At 45.1% G+C, this 21,712-nt stretch overlaps 1 protein-coding gene across 2 annotated transcripts in view; it reads right to left on the bottom strand.

Moving 5' to 3' along the window:
* ZNF335 (zinc finger protein 335) overlaps nucleotides 1-21,712 on the bottom strand; it is a 169,244-nt gene that overhangs the window by 63,609 nt on the left and 83,923 nt on the right. For both annotated transcript variants that reach the window (XM_069752200.1, XM_069752201.1), the window contains exons 2-5: nucleotides 18,699-19,616; nucleotides 17,517-17,718; nucleotides 11,392-11,466; nucleotides 4,920-5,138 (exon numbers count right to left, since the gene is read on the bottom strand). In XM_069752200.1, coding sequence (XP_069608301.1) covers nucleotides 4,920-5,138; nucleotides 11,392-11,466; nucleotides 17,517-17,718; nucleotides 18,699-19,601 — 1,399 coding nt within the window. In that variant the 5' untranslated portion in view covers nucleotides 19,602-19,616. The remainder of the gene's footprint in view (nucleotides 1-4,919; nucleotides 5,139-11,391; nucleotides 11,467-17,516; nucleotides 17,719-18,698; nucleotides 19,617-21,712) is intronic.

The raw sequence follows: 21,712 nt of genomic DNA, 5'->3' as shown, positions 1-21,712 counted from the left end.
GATTCACGTAAGTGCGCCATAACCTCCGCAACTACTTTAGTAAATACCCGGGGAGACGTTGAGAGGCCGAAGGGAAGGGCTCTAAATTGAAAATGGCGAACAATACCTCCCATAGACACCGCCACACGTAGAAACTTCTGGAAGTTTTCGTGGATAGGAACATGATAGTATGCATCCTTTAAGTCCACAACTACCATGAAGCAGTGTTTAAACAACATCTTTATTGCAGAACTGATTGACTCCATTTTAAACGTGTTATTAACCAGGTATTCATTAAGGGATTTAAGATTGATAATAGTCCTGAACGACTTGTCTGGTTTTTGAATCAAAAAAAGAGGAGAGTAGAATCCTCTTCCTCTCTCTGACTCCGGAACCTCAATCAGTACATTTTTACGGCATAAAGTCATGACCTCTGACTCTAAGGCCGTCTGCTCAATAGTGGAGGAACGCAAGGGGGTTAACATAAACTTATCACGAGGCCAATGAACAAATTCCAATTTTAGGCCTTCCGATACAATACCTCGGACCCAGACACTATTCGTGATGTTAGTCCAAGCGGAAGAGAAGGTTGACAATCTCCCTCCCACAGGGATTGCTAGTCATTGGTCTGGTTTCTTACATTCTTTTGAGGAACGGCGAAACATGTAACCCGTACCTCTCCTGCGTCTATCCTCCCATCTAAAATTTTCTCTAGAGGGTGAGGATGCGCGCTTCCTTCCACGACCAAATCTCCTTCTGTTAAATGGACGCCGGTAAGAAGCTGATGACAAATTAGGAAATTTCTTCTTATCATCTCCAGCCTTTTCGAGCAGCTCATCCAAGGTTGGCCCAAAGAGATATTCCCCTTTACATGGGATAGCGCATAATTTGGATCTTGACTGGATATCCCCCGACCAACACTTCAACCATAAGGCTCTACGAGCCGCGTTGGAGAGTGCTGCTGCTCTGGCCGCCATTCTGACCGAGTCCACCGACGCGTCCGACAAGAAAGCCGCAGCATCCTGAATCACTGGAAGCGCACCTAGAATAGAATTCCTGGAGGCGCCTTCTTTAAGCTGGGATTCCAACTGTTCCAACCAGACCATTAGGGATCTGGCTGTACAAGTCGCAGCCACTGCTGGCCTCAAGGATCCGGCTGCCATCTCCCACGTACCCTTAAGGAAGATCTCCGCCTTCCTGTCAAGAGGGTCTTTAAGGGACCCCATGTCCTCGAAAGGTAAAGCTGCTTTCTTAGATGCCTTCGCCACCGCCGCATCTAATTTAGGGGCCTTGTCCCAGGTATCCACATCCGTATCTTCAAAGGGATACCTGCGCTTTAAAGCCGGTGGCAAAGAACCTTTCTTCTCCGGTTTTTTCCATTCCCGGAGAATCAGGTCTTGAATCTTATCAATCACCGGGAAGGATCTGCGTTTCTTGTGTTCCAAGCCGCTGAACATTAGCTCCTGACGGGAAAGCTGAGTCTTAGGCTCTTCTAGGCCCATCGTACCTCTGACCGACTTGACTAACTTATCCACCCGGTCCAGAGGCAGACAGAATCGGCCAGATTCCTCTTCTGATGACGAGGAAGAGAGATTTGAGCGATAAGAACCTTCCTCTTTATCTTCCTCTGACGAATCAGAGATCACCGAGGCTCTCTGTTTTGAACTTCCCGCCTGGGACATAGACCGCAGGGATTCCCTTACTTCTGTACGGATCATCTCACGCAGATTAGCCGTAGAAGCAGATTCTTCCGCTACCTAGGGGAGGACAATAAGGGAGATACCATCTATCTAGCCTGATGTCACTCAACCCTTCCACTCCTGTAAACCTCACCGTCTGTTGTATACAGGAGGCACACAATTTTTTAGGGTAGGAATCTGGTAAGGGAACTTCACATAGGGCACACTCCTTATGTTTCGACTTTGCACTTCTCTTCCCCTAGAATGACAAAGTATAAGGGGCCCGCGTCACTGAGTGAACATTCACGTAGATCACTTACCAGTGTACGTCAAAGAGAAAGGTACCGGAACACGAGGGGGCGATGCAGGACGCCGGGAATGCCCAGCAGTGCTCCGGACGGCGCTCCACTTCCGACGCCGCAACCACACCACCGCACCTCACTGCCGCCGTCTGCTCAGGGGGGGGAAATGAAACTTACCAACGCCGGCTTCCGGAGACAAGGAATCCTCCGGACCCTGCTCCCTGCTGCCAACGCCACCGACGTGCAGTCCAGCCTGGACCACCGTGGCGTCTCCAGGACTTTCCGCACCGGTCGAGGTAGGAGACCCCCCCGCTACCAGATTCGACCGGCCGGCCTGGGCTCCTTACGAGATGAAATCTGTAGGATCCTGTCCCTCCAGGAACAGGAAACCAACTGATGCATGGGGAGAGGTGCCGCCCTTTTGTATCTGTAGGTTTCCTGTTCCTGATGGGCGGATCCCCTCTCTCGTAGTGCTGTCATGGGAGTCCGAATAAAATAAAAAAATCTTTTTTTTTTCCACAAGAATGATTTTGTAGCCCCCAATTTTTTTTAAATTTTCCCAAGGGTAACAGGAGAAACTGGACCCCAAAAGTTGTTGTCCAATTAGTCCTGAGTATGCTGAAGCCCCATATGTTGGGGTAAACCACTGTTTGGGTGCACGGCAGAGCTCAGAAGGGAGGGAGCACCATTTGACTTTTTGAACGCAAAATTGGCTGGAATCAATGGTGGAGCCATGTCGTGTTTGGAGGCCCCCTGATGTACCTAAACAGTGGAAACCCCCAATTCTAACTCCAACCCTAACCCCAACACACTCCTAACCCTAATCCCAACCCTAACCATAACCCTAATCACAACCCTAACCCCAACACACTCCTAACGCTAATCCTAACCCTAATCCCAACCCTAACCATAACCATAACCCTAATCACAACCCTAACCCTAACTACAAACCTAACCCTCATCCCAACACACCCATAACCGTAATTCCAAACCTAACTCTAATCCCAAGCCTAACCCTAATCCCAAACCTAAGTCTTCTTTTACACTTACCGGGTTTTTTGCAGCTCGATATTGCGGGCTTTTTTTGTGGGCTGTATTGCCGCAATTTTCACGGTCTGCCGCAATAATGGACCGCAAAAAACTTTCGGATTGCCGTTTTTCGGGTTTGCAATACTATGGAAAAAGTATTGGAGAAAAAAAAATGGCGGTCCACAAGACCGGAAGTCATGGTGCACCGCAAAAACAAACTTCCGTTGTTTTTGCGGCCACATTGATTCATAATGGGGGCTGTTTCCGTTAGCTGTGAAAAATATCGAGCAGGCTTGATATTTTTTTCACAGCCGTAAATATGGCCCTCACGGCCATACGGCGCTCCGTAGAATTATTGTGGCCCTTTTTTGCGGCCCCATAGAAATCTATTAGGACTGCAAAAACGGGACGGAAAACCAGGGTAAGTGTAAAAGAAGCCTTACCCTAACCCTAATTTTAGCCCCAACCCTAGCCTTAACCCTAATTATTGCCCCAACCCTAATTTTAGCCCCAACCCTATCCCTAATTTTAGCCTCAACCCTAACCCTAATTTTAGCCCCAACCCTAACCCTAATGGGAAAATGGAAATAAATAAATTTTCTTTGTTTTATTATTTTTCCCTAACTAAGGGGGTGATAAAAGGGGGGGGGGTGGGTGTCATTTACTATTTTTTTTATTTTGATCACTGTGATAGGGTTTATCACAGTGACCAAAATTAACCAATAGGAAAAATCTTCTATTGTTGCCAGGTGCCTGCGAGCAGATCTGGGCGGGAGCACTGCGCATGCGCCTGACATTTTTTCCCTGATAAAGATGGCGGCGCCCACCGAAGGAAGCAGGAGGGCCGAGGAGCACCGGGAGACACTAGTAAGTATGGGGGGGGGGGGCGGCGATCGGGGACCCTATTTCTCTCTCCTCTGATGTGCAATCACATCAGAGGAGAAAGAAACTACATGGCACATCGGACTTTCTTTTTTTTTTTTTTGCGGCCACCGCTACACTGTCAGTAGCGGCGATCGCAAAACCGGCTCAGTAAGAACCGACCCGAATTATGTTCTTTGGTGTCTCGGCTACCCCCGACAGCCAAGACCCCGAGATCTGCCGAGTACCGCCGGCAGATGTCCGCGGGCGCATGCGTCCACCATTTTTTCCAGGTAAAGATGGCGGCGCCCATGGGGGGAGGACGCGGGAGGACCCACGGACACCAGGAGACACCAGTAAGTATCGGGGACCCTATTTCTCTCTCCTCTGATGTGCAATCATATCAGAGGAGAGAGAAATCAAATGGCAAATTGTGCTTCTTTTTTTTTGCCGCCGCCGCCGGTAAACGCGATTGCAACCCAGGGGTCGGTGATCATGTTCTCTGGGGTCTCGGCTACCCCCGGCAGCCAAGACCCCAGAGAAAATCCAACTCTGGGGGGCGCTATACACTTTTTCCACAGTGTCGTTAATTAGCGGCGCTGTGGTTTAAGTACCCTTAACTATCACCGATAAAGGCGTATCAGCGGTCGTTAAGGGGTTAAATGGACTCTGTCAGCACAGAATGACTGTTGCAGCCAAGTACAGGTGCTCGGTGCACACTTGGTGTGGCCAATCATTTATATACACTTTTCCATCTGCTTGGATTCCATCTATCTCCACCCTTCTCTGGCTCTATAAAGTCAGAGCTGTCAATCATAGAAGGGGTGGAGGTAGATAGAAAACAAGCAAGGATTATATGCTAAATATTATGCCACTTGGGAAAGCACATTGTGGTAGGTGTTTTGGGGGCTGTGATACTAACTATCCAAAATTGTACGTAAATTGAAGTGTGATGTTACTGTGCTGGTAGTGACATAAAGGTACTGCAAATTGTAAAACTGAATATGCCATCATATCCGGCCCTTCTGGAACTTTTAGATGTTCCTCTGAATGTAAAGGAGTGCCTTACCTGACTGGATGTGACGCTCTTTCACATGGCGGAGGAGAGTTGACTTGGACGTACTCTTATATTGGCACATTTTGCACTTATACTGCTGAACCACTACTACCTCCATCATCCCTTCAAGAGCTTCTAAGTCAGGCACTAATTCTGGAGCACCAGATGACCGTGACGGGGATCTCTCTTTGACAGTAACAGGACTCAAAGTCAGCGGGTAACTAGATGGGACTGTAAAATAATGAAAAATAGGTTTCACACAAAGAATTTTTTTCTTTCAATTTTGCAGCGTAAATACAATACACAATGGTCCCCGTCCCATCTGAAAACCTCCCCTCTCCACTTACTGCAGCACAATTCTCTACATCTGGCTGTGAAGAAGTTATTCACAGCTTCTCAAGTTTAGTCATTGCACCTCTTTTAGCATAAACCCTTCTACACCCCATTCTCCAGCAATATCATGGGGTTTCAGACCCAAAAGGAATCTTCCACGGTAGGCGAGGTAGATCGTATTCTATGTCTAGCTATTTACAAGTATCATCAATTAGGATAGATCACACCTCGGCCTCCTGTATCTTTTTAAGCCCTTTGATTGGGTCCTAAAAAAAAACTTGGTACGTGTTCATAAGCTCAGGAAATTAAAAAACTGCAGAACACAATGAATTAGCATTGTTGTCAAAGGCAGGAATCAGTGGTGATGTCTATATACACACTTACACAGCATGATATCACTAATGGCAGTGACTGGCCGCTACAAATGCCTATAGACAAAATGTGATCATCTGCAGGAAGGTAAAGAGACTGGCGGGATCAGCTAAAGTGGTGGTGCTAAAATGGCAGGAGGCTAGAAGGGTTAGCATCTTCTTAAATAAATAATAGATGATTTTATTACACACGCACATACACGCAAAGTGTGGAAAATATGCTACAAAGTAAGAATGCTTAAAAAAAAAAGTGTAAATTACCTTGCGTTTTGTTAATTGATAAAAATGTGAGTATATGAAAGAGTAATCTAAACTGCATTAGGATTTGGTGTGAGCAGCTTTTGCCTTTTCAACAGCATCTACAGCGGTACGGTGGCATGTAATAGTTTGGGCACCCCAGGTCAAAATGACTGTTATTGTGAACAGTTAAGCAAGTTGAAGATGGAATGATCTCTAAAAAGCCTAACGTTAAAAATGACACATTTCCTTTGTATTTTAGGCAAAAAAAAAAAAATATATATATATTTTCATCTTTTGCATCTTAAAAATGACAAAAAGGAAAATGGGCCGATGCAAAAGTTTGGGCACCCTGCATGGTAAGTACCTAGTGGCACCCCTTTTTGAAAGTATTACAGTTCGCAAACACGTTTTGTAGCTAGCCAAAAGTCTTTTGTTTTGTTTGAGGGATTTTTATCCATTATTCCTTGGAAAATTCTTCCAGTTCTGTGATATTTCTGGGTCATCTTGCATGCACTGCTATTTTGAGGTCTAATAACAGATTTTCAATGATATTCGGATCAGGGGACTGTGAGGGCCATTGTAAAACCTTCAGTTTGCGCCTTTTGAGGTAGTCTATTGTGGGTTTTCACGTGTGTTTAGGATCATTATCCAATTGTAGAAGCCATCTTCTTTTCAATTACAGCTTTTTTCACAGATAGTGTTATGTTTGCATCAAAAATGTGTTGAAATGTCATTGAATCGATTCTTCCCTCTACCCGTGAAATGTTCTCCATGACATTGGCTGCAAAACAAACATAAATCATGATTTATCCACTGCTATGCTTAATGGTTGGAAAGATGTTGTTTTCCAAAACTTCTGTGCCCTTTTGTTTCCACATATACCTTTCGTCATTGTGGCCAAAGAGTTGGACTTGTATCCAAAATACCTCAGGATTGTTTAGATATTCTTTGCTCTAACACAGAATTTTATGGTGGGAACGCAAGAGAGGTTTTCGTCTGATGATTCTTACATGAAGGCCATATTTGTGCAAGTGCCTCTGAACAGTAGAGCAATGTACCACATCCATAATCTGCTAAAACTTTCTGGAAGTCTTTTGCAGTCATGTGGAGGTTCTGACATGTCACTCTAGCAATTGTACGAGCAGCTCTTGTTGAAATTTTATTTGGTCTTCCAGACCTTATCTTGACCTCCACTGTTCTTGTTAGCTGCAATTTCTTAATTACATTTCCAACTGAGGAAAGGGCAACTTGAAAACACTGTGCTATCTTGTTATAGCCTTCTCCTGCTTTGTGGGTCTCCACCATTTTCAGAGAGCTATGCAGCTGCTTAGAAGAACTCATGGCTGCTGATTTTTGGCACAAGGTTAGAGGAGGCTGGGTTTTTATAAAGCTGGGAAATTTGCACCACCTGGCCTTTACTAACGATGATAGTGAACAAGCCATAACCATAACAGGATAATTTAGGTCTGAAACCTTGGTTAAAGTTATCTGAGCACACAAATCTCCAAGGGTGCCCAAACTGTTACATTTTCCTTTTTGTAATTTTTAAAATGGAAAGTCATAGAATCATAGAATGTTAGAGTTGGAACGGACCTCTAGGGACATCGTGTCCAACCCCCTGCTCAATGCAGGATTCACTAAACCATCTCAGACAGATGTCTGTCCAGCCTTTGATTGAAGACTCACCACCTCTTGTGGAAGCCTGTTACACTCACTGATCACGTCACTGCTAAGACGTTTTTTCTAATATCTAATCTGTATCTTCTCCTTTCAGTTTCATCCCATTGCTTCTCGTGTTTCCATGTGCAAATGAGAATAAGGATGATCCCTCCACACTGTGACAGCACTTCAGATATTTGTAGACAGCTATAAAGTTTCCTTCTAGCTTTCTTTTTTGCAAGCTAAACATTCCTAGATCCTTTAACAGTTCCTCGAAGGACATAGTTTACAGTCCGCAAGTGAAAATGTATGTTTTTTTCGCCTAAAATTCAAAGGAAATATGTCATCTTTAACTTTAGGCCTTTTAGAAATCATTTCATCTTCATCTTGACCAGGGGTGCCAAAACTGTTACATGCCACTGTAGTCTTCTAGGTAAACTTGCACAGTTTTTGAAGGAACTTTGCAGGGAGGTTGTTCCAAACATCTAGAACAACTAGCCCCTTTAAATATTTCACCATCTTACAATTCATAGACAAGCTGAATTTTACTTTGTTTCCAGTCCATCCAATCAATAGAATTCCCACAATTGTGGATTATTCCTCATAGGCATATATTTGGTGTACTAGTCAGAGTTACATTAAATGTCCTGACGGAAAGCAATTTAAACCTGTGTGCTTCTACTGAATCTAATGGGGGTGTCACTAAGTAATGTCTAGATACCTTACCCCTAAAATCCACCTTGTAAAGATGGAAGCTGAGATGCTAGGAAACACACCCATGTACTTGGTAAGTAAGTAAAAGTAGGTTTAGGTTACTATTCATATGTCCATAAATTGTAGTACCTGAGAAAACAGGAGTTTTGCTCATTTGGTCAAAAAGATTCAAGCTCTGAGCACAATGTGTCATGTATATGGCATATAATAAAGTCTCTATAAATCCGAACTCTAATACTTTGTTGCTAAACAAAAACAACATTTTCACTTTGCCTTTATCTTGGAGAAAAACCGTCATGCTGCTATCTTGAAACTATCTACATGCTTACTACTGACTATGTACAGCTTTAAAGAGTTGTGTCCATCTGGGACATTTCTGGAATGTGGGCTAGTTATGAAATGAAGGTCCAATAGTGGGACAGCTATCTATCTAAAAAAAACGACGCACTGTCAAGTGAAGAGGCGGACATGCACATGCTTCTGTCTCCATTCTTTCCATGGGAGTCTTTCCGAGCCATCATGTAGGCAACATATAGCAAAATGATCTTTAGATAATATCTTAGATAAGGTACTAATTTGATCTATATTACTAAGTTATCTGACTTTTTAGTAGACCAGTAAGCTGCTAGCTGCTTCCTACTGGGTCCTGGCCACCAAGCATCCAGCCCTATAGTTGGGATAGGAAAGGAAATGATTGTGTGTAAAGAGGGTCAGATGACTGCTGCTTTCAATAGAAGCCAGAATAAAGCAGCTTACAGAAGAACAGGGACACCTGGGCTAACTGGACTACTGTATATTACTAAGTTATCTACCGTACAATTGAATTCTTACAACGTAACCCAAGATAGCCCATTTATCACAATTCCGCCTATCAGTGTGTCTGGATGCAGTGAATGACAGATCTGCCAGTCCAATCTAGAACAGGGGCATGCTGAGCTGTCAGAACGGTGATTGACAGGTCAGCCGTCCAATCGGATGCTGGGGCACGCTGAGCTGTCAGTATCCTGAGTGACAGACTAATCGTCCAATCAGGACCAGGATGTGCCAGAGCTTCATCCATGTGCAGGCTCAGACTGGTCTATGGAGAACCGGAGGATTCTCCGGTGGGCCCAGGCACTGACACCTCTGCCATACTGGCCAACAGCTGCCTAGGGCCCCCACTGCTCCAGGCGCCCCCAGACAGTGGCTATGGGGCCCTTGAGTCAAGGGGGCCCGCCCTGTGCCAGTAGCAGCAGCTGGAGACAGGATCCTGTCCCCACTGCTAAAGCAAAATAAATATTCACGCTTCCCCACGCCCCTATGGGCGTGGAGAGGCGTGAATACAATTTCTCTTTAATAGTGGGTAGCTTTAGCCGCAGGGTGCAGCTAACACTGCCCGCATGTAAAGCCCCACCCAAGCACCACACACACACACATACACACGCACACACACAGAGCAGCTCACCTCTCGGCATCCTGCTTCCTGTCTGAGACAGCCCAGATGGATGATGTCATCATCCAGCACGCTGTCTCAGTCAGAAAGCTTCCAGGAAAGGAAGAGGCTGCTGGGATGAGCTGCTGCTGCGGGGAGGCGCTGTGTGCCTGCGTGTGTGTGTGCCTGCTTGTGTGAGTGTGTGTGCGTGTGTGAGAGAGTGTGTGTCTGCGTGTGTGTGCCTGCGTGTGTGCCTGCGTGTGTGTGAGAGAGTGTGTGTGTGCCTGCGTGTGTGCGTGGTGATGGGCAATGATGGTGGTGGGGGGGAGACAATGATGAAGGTGATGGGCAATGATGGTGGGGGAAGACAATGATGGAGGTGATGGGCAATGGTGGTGGTGGGGAGGCAATGATGGAGGTGAGGGGAGGCAATGATGGAAGTAATGGGCAATGATGGTGGGGGAGACAATGATGGAGGTGATAGGCAATGATGGTGGGGAGGCAATGATGGAGGTGATGGGCAATGATGGTGGTGGTGAGAGGCAATGATGGAGGTGATGAAATAGACAATGATGGTGGGGGAGGAGGCAATGATGCAGGTGGTGGAATGGGCAGTGATGGAGGTGGTGGGGGAGAATGATAGGAGTGGTGGGGGAGAAGGCAATGATGGAGGTGATGATGGGGGTGGAGAGGGGCTGCATTATACTTTATGAGGGGGCTACATTATATTCTGTGGGGGGACTGCATTATTCTCAGGGGACTACATTATATTATGGGGGGCTACATCATACTATATGAGGGGGCTACAGTATACTCTATGGGGGGCTGCATTATATTCTGTGGTGGGGCTGCATTCTCTCAGGTGACTACATTATAATCTGTGGTGGGCTGCATTATACTATATGAGGGGGGCTGCATTATACCCTATGACGGTGCTACATTATATTCTATGGTGGGGACTGTGTTATACCTGAGGGGGTTGCATTATATTTTGTGGGGTGCTGCATTATACTCTATAAGAGGGGACTGCATTATATTCTATGAGGGGGCTACCCCAACCCTTGCTACATAATTAAGACGTGATCTACCTTATATTATACCCTGATATTAGCGCTTTTTACCACATAATTGGTGGTCTTGTATCTATTTCTACGTAGCTACATAGTGGGCCCCAATAATTATTTTCTCTGGTGGGCCCAAGGTGCTCCAGTCCAACGCTGTCCATGTGTCTCTTTCAGAGTAGTTACCAGCTCTCTGCCTTAGATTGCTGCCAAATGTAGCTTTGCTCAAGAAATGCGTGTTTCTCTGTGCTCCTACTCTTGTACTCTGATCTTTGCTGCTCGACCTAGGAATTAACTTGACCATCCGTTCGCTTAGCCCTTTTGTCGTGATCCGGTACATTTTTGGAACTCTGACCTTGGACTGTTACCTAACTATGCCTTTGTCTCGCCCTGTCTATGACATACCCTCCTGGCTTTTGACCTTGGATCTCTTAACTACCTTTTGTTTGTGAGTAGTGACTAGCGTCACACCATACAGCCCAATTCATAAATGTTATTAACAAAAATAACAAGATCTGCTAGAATCATCCTGCTCACTGACAATTATTGATACTCTGCACAGAATAAACTGAAAAAGATGAAGGCATAATCAGGTTGTATCACAGAAAGTATGAAATTTCACATTAGACACTACCAACGTCAGTGAAATATGGACCTTCACTGTATTTTTACTAAAAATAACATTTTTTCCTTACCGCCCTCAGGTTCCTGAAGGATCAGATACTGGGTGATTTCAGAATTTCTGCCCTCGGTACTTGTAACAATGCAGCCTGAAATGTAGAATTTGTCTAATTTACTCTACATGTACACATCTAACAAATAAAATTACAATGTTTCTGACACGATCTGTCAGATATCTGGTCACATGATCATAGAATATTGGTCTGGCATGATGCTCTTACGGGGGTTGTCCCATCCAATAAAGTATCTCGAGAATGGGAAGTTAAGAGCACTATCAAAATTCTACTGCACAAATTAAAATTAGAAAAAAAAATGAATATTTTGCCAAAATTTGTCAGTAAAACGTAAAGGCTCCTTGACCTGTGTCATCTGATCCAATAGATCAAAATAAATATCTATAATATAACGCTGGGAGCGTCACTCTGTCCGAAGCCTTTATAGACTGCGCAGGCGCAAGCGCCGGCGCAGTCTGGCCCCCACAGAGTGACGCTCCCAGGAGATCGCGGTATGCGTAAGCACTGAACGCATACCGCGATCTTCACCGGAGAGTCAGGGACCGTGGACGCGCCAGGAGGGAGGGTAAGTATATTCACCTGTCCTCCGTTCCAGCGCTGCGTGCGGCTCCGTCTTCCGGCTTCTCTGCTGTGACAGAGTCCAGTCACAGGCAGAAGAGCCGGAGTGTGTTCAAGAAAATGGCGCCGGAAAGCGCGGACTGCGCAGGCGCCGATTCCTGCTGCCGGAATCGGCGCCTGCGCAGTCCGCGCTTTCCGGCGCCATTTTCTTGAAGACACACTCCGGCTCCACTGCAGGTGTGTCTTCAAGAAAATGGCGCCGGAGAGCGCGGACTGCGCAGGCGCTGATTCCTGCTGCCGGAATCGGCGCCTGCGCAGTCCGCGCTTTCCGGCGCCATTTTCTTGAAGACACACCTGCAGTGGAGCCGGACGATAGGTGAGTATGGTATTTTTTTTTTTTATATGGCAGCAGCATACGGGGGCATATAATACATTAGTGGCGCAGGATGGGAGCAGCACATGACAGAACGGGCGCAGGATGGCAGCAGCACATGACAGAACGGGCGCAGGATGGCAGCAGCGCATGACAGAACGGGCGCAGGATGGCAGCAGCGCATGACAGAACGGGCGCAGGATGGCAGCAGCGCATGACAGAACGGGCGCAGGATGGCAGCAGCCCATGACAGAACGGGCGCAGGATGGCAGCAGCACATGACAGAACGGGCGCAGGATGGCAGCAGCACATGACAGAACGGGCGCAGGATGGCAGCAGCGCATGACATAACGGGCGCAGGATGGCAGCAGGATGGGAGCAGCACATGACAGAACGGGCGCAGGATGGCAGCAGCACATGACAGAACGGGCGCAGGATGGCAGCAGCACATGACAGAACGGGCGCAGGATGGCAGCAGCACATGACAGAACGGGCGCAGGATGGCAGCAGTGCATGACATAACGGGCGCAGGATGGCAGCAGGATGGGAGCAGCACATGACAGAACGGGCGCAGGATGGCAGCAGGATGGGAGCAGCACATGACAGAACGGGCGCAGGATGGCAGCAGCGCATGACAGAACGGGCGCAGGATGGCAGCAGCACATGACAGCACGGGCGCAGGATGGCAGCAGCACATGACAGAACGGGCGCAGGATGGCAGCAGCACATGACAGAACGGGCGCAGGATGGCAGCAGCACATGACAGAACGGGCGCAGGATGGCAGCAGCACATGACAGAACAGGCGCAGGATGGCAGCAGCGCATGACATAAAGGGCGCAGGATGGGAGCAGCACATGACAGAACGGGCGCAGGATGGCAGCAGGATGGGAGCAGCACATGACAGAACGGGCGCAGGATGGCAGCAGCGCATGACAGAACGGGCGCAGGATGGCAGCAGCACATGACAGAACGGGCGCAGGATGGCAGCAGCACATGACAGAACAGGCGCAGGATGGCAGCAGGATGGGAGCAGCACATGACAGAACGGGCGCAGGATGGCAGCAGCACATGACAGAACGGGTGCAGGATGGCAGCAGCACATGACAGAACGGGCGCAGGATGGCAGCAGCACATGACAGAACGGGCGCAGGATGGCAGCAGGATGGGAGCAGCACATGACAGAACGGGCGCAGGATGGCAGCAGCGCATGACAGAACGGGGGCGCAGGATGGGAGCAGCACATGACAGAACGGGCGCAGGATGGCAGCAGCGCATGACAGAACGGGCGCAGGATGGCAGCAGCACATGACAGAACGGGCGCAGGATGGCAGCAGCACATGACAGAACGGGCGCAGGATGGCAGCAGCACATGACAGAACGGGCGCAGGATGGCAGCAGCACATGATGGAGACCATATACCAATATAAATGCTCGCCACCCGGGCGTAGAACGGGTTCAATAGCTAGTATTATATTATTATATGACATATCTTTGGTATCATCAGTCTACCTATGTGTACATGATGGATTGTCAGTACCTTAAAGCGACATTTTTTACTTTGTATGCATGAGAAAGTCTGTGCTTTAGGTAAGTGCTGATACAATAGCCCATTTCAAGAACATGTTTGTAATTTTACAACCCTTTTAAGAATAAACGTTCTCTCTAAAAGAACAAAGGGCCAATTTTTCCTATCATTTATATGAGACAATTAACCGTAGGCTGCATATAAACTTCTTTTCTCAATGAGAAAGTCAAAGGAAAGTTTAGGAGAACCAGGATTCCATTTACATTGGGAGTTTTATCGTATCGCGAGAGTATTGCATCTTATGAAAGTTGTAGTTGTCTACAGAATGACCTGATCTGGGAGGGATCCACACTTTTTCAGAAGATACAATACCCTCTAACCAAATATATGCTCTCCTATTACTACGAGTATGTTTGGGGAGGAAAAAATTTGACACTTGTGAAATGAAGCTGGTAGACCATCATCTTGAGCCTAGGCATTATCGTTTAGAGTAATATCAGCCGAAGCCACCAACATAGACGGTTCAGCCAACACTCTAAAGTTTATGGGGCACCGGCCAACTGATCGCTGGAGGAAATGCCCATGAAGCCTGTGATGCTGATCAAGCCTGTCCAATTTCGGACTGCCATTCACTAAGGTCAGCTGGAAACAAGCTGCCAGCAGAGATGTCTGTTGGCGGCCTTCTTCTAGAACATATGAGTGCTTGTCTAAGCGAGCGCTCCTGTGTATGGGAGAAACAGCAGAAGCATCTATTGGATAAACGATCGGCCAAAGCATCGTACAGCCGACAGCCATCTAATGTGTATGGTTGGCTTAACTCTTGAATCTTATTCTAGCGCCTCTTCGTTTGCTATCTAGATATACCCATTGGAGCAAATACTTGTGTTATTAAAAGATTATAAACTCCTGTATAGATGTACAGATTTCACGTTGCTTTGCGGTTTATATTGATGTCTAATTGTTGCATTCTTATACACAGTCCCAATGTTGTCACCATGGCTATTTCCCTATCCACCATTCACACACTTCTCTATACTTATATATTTGTGTTCATGTGTTTAGTAGATTTATATATACTTTATCAGATTTTATTCTATTTTTTACACTGAGGAGCAAAAGGGTAACAATGTTCTGAACTTTTGGCTTTCAGGCTCCATATCTCACCATCCATTACTGCTTCTAACATGAGACTGCCATCTTTTTATAGATAATCATCGTGGATATCTCATACATAAATTTGACCTACAACTATTTTGCATATGATTAATTATACAGATTCTTGTAACTTCACTGCATTGTTACCGCTTTGCTCCTAAAAATCTAAATTGTAATTATTATTATTTTGTTAGTATTTTGTAACTTAACCTTTGTCTTTTAACACTACCTGAATCCTTCTGGGCATGCTCTCAGTCAGATTCAAAAAATGTCTCTATCTGATCCCAGGTCTTTTCTACATGTTCCCATAGTTGGTGCATACTGGTCGACTCACTTGGGTATGTGTACAGTTTTTTCTTCAACTCTACCCACAAGTGTTCGATTGGGTTGAGGTCGTTAGCCCCTTTTTTCCTTGTTTCTTACAGACCGATTTGCACCCATCAGAGCTTAGTGTAATGACTTTTGTCTCCTCGCTCCCAATCACCTGTTTCCAATCTTTTACTGGTCATTTTTCATACTTTTTTGCAAACTCAAGCCAACGCTTCTTATGCGAATATTGAAGTTGAGGCTTCTTCACCTTTTTTAGGCCCACCATTCCAGACTTGTGCAACGTACGTCGCACGGTGCTTGCATAGACATCTGTGATCTCACTATTATGAAGTATACGAGCCACATTCACTGCCGTGTTTGTCATGCCACAATTGATAGAACGTGTGCTGAGCCATCTTGTTGACTGATATTTTCCCTGGACGTCCACCTCTTGGCTTATAAATGGATAGATGGACTTCATTTCCTAATCTTCCAACTGTCATGGCATTCACACGGAGTTTGGTATTTTTTTTGCCCGAGAGACTGCCATCGATGAGCTGGATAATGCTGTTTCTTTTTTCTGGGGAAATCTTCTTCATGGCTGCTCCTCGATTTGAACCAGTGACCTTTCACTTGGGAATCAACCTAATAATACACTGAGCTATTAGGGAATGTGAGAACAGGTTGTATTTTGTAGAATGCAGGAAGAAAAAGAGTTTTCAACCACCATGAGTGAAAAAAATAACACTGAAGTCGTATGAAAATAATCTGCATAACTAATCATATTCTAAATAGTTGCAAGTCAAATTTATTTGTGATATAGCCAAGATGATTGCCTATAAAATGATAGCAGTCTCAAGGCAATAGTGGATGGACAGATATGGAGCCATTCTTACCCTTTTGCTCTTCACTATATATTTGTATTCTTACTAGTTACAATCAGTGAGGGGGGTAAAGGATCCAACTATGAAAAAACTGCACAAACCTCACCTGGTTCCTGTACATACTACAGTATCCAGTAATGCAGGCCCCATTGGCTCCAGCGCAACCTGGATAAACCCTGAAGGTAAAACTAGAGAAGACAATTTGGACCTGGCTCCCTGAAAGGCCGTTGGGTGTATCACGTACCTCCTGAACTAAAGGAGAGTGCAGCATAAGAAAGAAATCCCAGAAGTACACTTACCTGCCTGGCCTAGGAAGTAATACTAGAACTCCAGGCAGAATCCACTGAAGACTATCACCAGCAGAGAAGCAGGAGGGAGGTTTAAATAGTAGCACCTACAGTGTGATAGGACAGACTAGACAACAACTTAGAAATCCCTGCTGTCTGAAAGAAATGGACAAAGGTAAAAGGGAATCAGCACCCAGACAGCGAAGGGAACCTGCTGAGGCTCAGCGGACAGAGGCGCTGACAGAAAAGGATTGCGGATTGAATCCCGAGGCATGACAGAACCCCTTTCAGAAGAAGACCACTGATCGTCCCATGTCTCACTCCCACAGGCCGTGTGAGAGAGGGATTTAGGCTAGGGAGCACCACTACTGGGCGAAAAACCAATATTTCAAAGCAACAAATGTGGTCAGGGGTGCCACACTCAGGGGTGCCCACAGGCCCCGAAAACAACCGATTTGATCAGTCAGGCATTTCTTAGGAAATGTAGTGTTACGTGCCAGCCATCTAGACCTTGGTAGGCTTGAGACGTACAAAGCAACTCAGTGATTTAGCTCTTAGAATAATCTCTCCTGTTAAAAAATATGGATAAGGGCTGAGTTCATGATGCAACCCCTTTAATATTTTCATTGAAAATGAATCATTTGAGACTTTTCGTAGCCATCACACATTGTGCAAGATGCAACTGTACGTCAGGGCAGCACTTGCCTAGCATTCCTCTTCACCTCATCAATAGTCCTCTGTAGATTACATTGTTTTGTTGGGAAATATTTAAGCATTTTTTTCCACCACAGGATCCTGAGTTTTTTTAGTGTGGTATGCATGCATATCCTTCATCGCTGAGCTGACGGGTCACAGAGGCTAGAGCTACATCAACACTGTGAACTGCAGAATGGCAGAGGTCACACAGGGACAAATTTAGACTGGCGGCTTGAGGTACACTTGGAACAAGTTCTTCTGACTCACAGTGTGGCTGACAAACATACATATAAACGATGGAATGAACTGATTAAAAAATTGGACTTTTTCCCCTTACCTTGAATAAGCTGAGGGTTGATTGAGCCATGTATAATTCGATCCACAGCTGCGTTGGCAGGATAGGTGTTTGCCGGGAATTCAGAAGGTATAATCACAGGCCGATGAGTCTGGGTGAGGATGGACTGACATATGCTGCATACCCCAGGGACAGAGCAGGCTTCAGGCTGGCAAGGAAGGTTCTGCATGTTCGATACTGCGCCCTAAAAAGTCCACATACATAGTAAAGTGAATAAGCGAATACAAGCAAACTGTGACCACCGTTATCCACATGGAGATAAGAACTGCGAGTCATAAATCTACCAAGTCCAAAGCTGCTCTCTAAAAAGAGTTTCCATCTAGGACCCAAGGAAATCAGGGTGACGGCCCTTGTGAGAGATCTGGTGGAAGCCATAGTGGTTATCAACAAGCTTTCACTGACAAGTTTCTTTATAACAAATCTACACAAGAGCACATCTATTTTTACAGGTCATTTTTCTCATTCTATTTAATGGGAAAACATCTTCAAGGATCGGTGGGCTGTGTCTAGTATTACAGCTAATCAACATGTCGAGAAAAACGATAAGATTCTTTCATCTAATGTTGCTTCAAATGTTTCTGTTACGGCTATCAGGTATCTGAATTTACAGGAGACAACCAGGTACTTAGGAAAACTAGACAAGATACATTTAGGACTGGTAACGTTGATAGCGAATCTGTCAGCAGCTTTTTGCTACCTCATCTGTGAGCACCATAATGTGATAAAACAGATCCTGAATCTAGCGATCACTTAGTTTACTGGGTGCAGCAGTTGTGATAGAATAGATAGAAAAGAGTTCTTAGATGTATAATGCATCAGAGCTCAGAAAGAGTTCTGTGTACATTGTCTATTGACAGTGAGCTGCTTATCACAGGAGAGGCGGAGTTGGTGTATAAAGGAAGTTCCAAGTAGTCCAGGCAGTGATAATCACCAGGTGATAAAACATTTGTTGTAAGTAAACAACAGCATACAGCTTGATAAGTGACACATCCCTGAATTCTGTGTTTTAACCTCTACCTTATGCTGTCCTCAGATTACATAGCAAAAACCTAGTGACAGATTCCCTTTAAGATGTGTTACTGTATCAAATTCTTGCAAAAGAATTCTCTCTGTGTATTATTTCTCCTTTAAACCTGTAGCAAGCGTATATAGGAAAGAACATACTGTGTAGTCATGATGCATGGTGACATCTGGCACCTGGGCCAGCATGATGTCCGTGGTCTGCCTCCCGCCAGCTTCTTCATTGTTAATATTGGTCGTATTTAGTGCGGGCTGTTGAAAATCGACATTATCTGCATTGTGCTTCAAAGACGTCTTTTGTACAATATTATTACTTGGGCTTGGTTCTGTCGCTTCTTCTGCATCTACAATCTTAGGGATTTGTTGCGTGGTTGTCTTGTGTTCATTTAGGTCATTAGGTACATATATAAAGTCCATGTCCTGGCTGATTTGTTCATTAGAGGTCTCTTTCAATGGAGAACTTTTAGAAGCCATGTTTTCCCTCTGCATGATATCCAGATTAGGAGTGGGTAGATCTGATGTATTGTCTTCTAAATCTGGGTTAACCAATTGTAAACACTGAGAGATCTCTAGCTTCTGTATCTCTGTGTTGAGAGGATCAGGTTGTTCATGAACCGTATCTGAGCTTCCATCTATTGGACTCTCACTTATGTCCATACATACTTGACCATTTGGGTCAACCACGTTTTTTTTTTTGCCTGTGTAATCTGAGCTGTGCTCTATCAAATCATTCTCTTTTGTACTTGATTCAATGGGTTCCTTGCTTAAACCAGACTCTTCTGTGTCCTTTCCCGTCCTACTCGTACTGTTCTCTGATGTCACTGGTTCTGCGCCTCCAGACTCCAGCTTGCAGGATGCAATATCATCTGACCTCTGTTTAGCTAAGCCTTGTGGTTCTAGGTTTAGCCGCAGCATATTGGCCGCATTGCTGGTTTCTGGTGGTGTAGGCAACTGAGGCTGAAGTTGGTGAGTGCCATCTTCATCCATCAACACAACAATGGTCTCTTGTCCTCCATCAGTGCTCAAAATCTCTAAATCTTTCTCCATTTCAACAACACGGATCTGTACAGAAAATGACAAAGTATACAGCTGCAGTTATCTCTTCTTAGATATGCTTAAAATAAAGACAAAATGCTACTGTACATAATCTAAAATGGCCTCCGATAAAATATTACATAGAAGATACGTATTAGTCAGACTAAACATCATTTGTTCCACCTCTTTATTATTTATACCGAATGTAGTAGACTAAATAACGGATGCAATAATGGTTCATGTTCTGCAAGACCTTAACGTAATAGAATTATGGGGATTGTCTCATCAGAAACCCTTTTAAAATGCATCTCTGGCAATCAGACGATTTGTAAAAGGTAAGCTGTTGATAGCTCATCATTTTCCTGGGGTAAGCGTAGGTCCACCGAAAAGAAGCCAATGACGAAGAGTTTTCCATTCTAGCTCAGAGAGGTTGGGTCCCGAGTAGATGAACCCTTTCTACGAGGTTAATATTCCCTACTATAATCCATGGTTATGGATTGTGTTCATCTGATAACCCCATGTCTGTAGGTTGAACCTTACTAGTATTTAATGCTTGTGGAGGAGTCCTGATCCTCAAAAATGGCAGATGTGGTGAAATGGGGGAGAAGGAATGGAAATATTGGTGTTTTTGTTCCTGTGGGATATTCTCAGGAGGAACAAGTTAATGCCCTCCTCCCCTGAAGACAAAATGTATGCTCGATCGAGTCGATAAAGCATCTAAAAGGCAGAGGTTGGAGAAATATTTGTTGGCTGATTAAGTAGTCAGGAGACGGTTATTGTAGGCCGGTTTAATATTAAAAATATGGTAGAACATTATGTACACAATTTGTTTCCACAACCATGCCTATATTCAATAACTGTATTTTAATACGTTTCCTCAGAATATGGTAAGAACAAAGGTTTACACCTGCATATAAACAATTTCCAAAACATACTTAAAAGTCCAAAGGTTGGTGATGATATGGAAGGAAAACAACCAACTGCGTCCATGCCCAAGAGCTCATCCATGTACTGACACAGCTCTATATGAATTCTGAAGGTTTGCTTGGGTACCAATGATGGCGCACAACATTTAGAAAGGATTAAATTAGGGTACGTTCACATTAGCGTTTTGGGGGGCTGCGTCGGGCGCAGCCGCGGCAACGCATGCGTCATGCGCCCTTATATTTAACATGGGGGCGCATGGACATGCGTTGTCTTGCGTTTTGTGACGCATGCATCTTTTTTGGCGCAAGCGTCAGGGCGCAGAGGACGCAGCAAGTTTTTTGCGTCCAAAATCATGCCAAAAAAGGACGCATGCGTCACAAAACAATGCGTTTTGCATGCGTTTTTGTTTGCGCTGTGTCGCTGACGCAGCACCGCACAACGCAAATGTGAACGTAGCCTTAATGGGTTTTTTCTGATCGTTAAGAAATGTTAAAAAATTCTAAGTGTAGTATAATCACTTATTATTGAACTGTCTGCAGCTTAAATGTCTCCTGAATGACCATGTCCGTAATGCTTATATCCTTGTGTGCTCATGTACTCGGAATATGTGGTTACCTCTCTCCCTGTTATACAGGAGATCACACATTACATCCCTTTAGCCCCATTATTTCCTGGCTCGCCCCCTCTCTCTATAGGTAGTGTGTGTCACATGCTGGGCAGCAGATTGTGCAGTGTCAGTGCGCAGCAAGACTAAAAAGCAGAGTCTCTGTATCAGATCTGTGTCCTCTTTGAAGACAAATAGCAATTACAGCACTATCTTACACCCTGTAAAAGAAGGGCATGCAGGCAGCTGCTAAAAAAAGCAATCTCTGTGAGAGCAGAGGTATTATGGCAACTGTTGTCCTATGCATGGTAATCACACTTATATCAAGCCCTGGCAGCATCAGAACTACTAAGTACGATAATGAAATAAAAAAAAAATACTTCTAAATAATGGAGTGGATCATATAATGAGTATTCAGAAGGCCAGGAAAGTCATTCCATAACGGTACTCACCAGAGTTCCTGTAATGCATATGTTTTTGGTGGTCCATAAAATACCATATTATTTATCATTTATACTGGGTACCATACTGATCCATGATATTATTTATCATTTATACTGGGTACCATACTGATCCATGATATTATTTATCA

This window comes from Ranitomeya imitator, chromosome 2 (genome assembly GCF_032444005.1).
Source record: "Ranitomeya imitator isolate aRanImi1 chromosome 2, aRanImi1.pri, whole genome shotgun sequence".
Classification (NCBI taxonomy): Eukaryota; Metazoa; Chordata; class Amphibia; order Anura; family Dendrobatidae; genus Ranitomeya; species Ranitomeya imitator.
The sequence above is the reverse complement of the archived record's forward strand: the minus strand, read 5'-3'. Positions and strand labels throughout refer to the sequence as shown.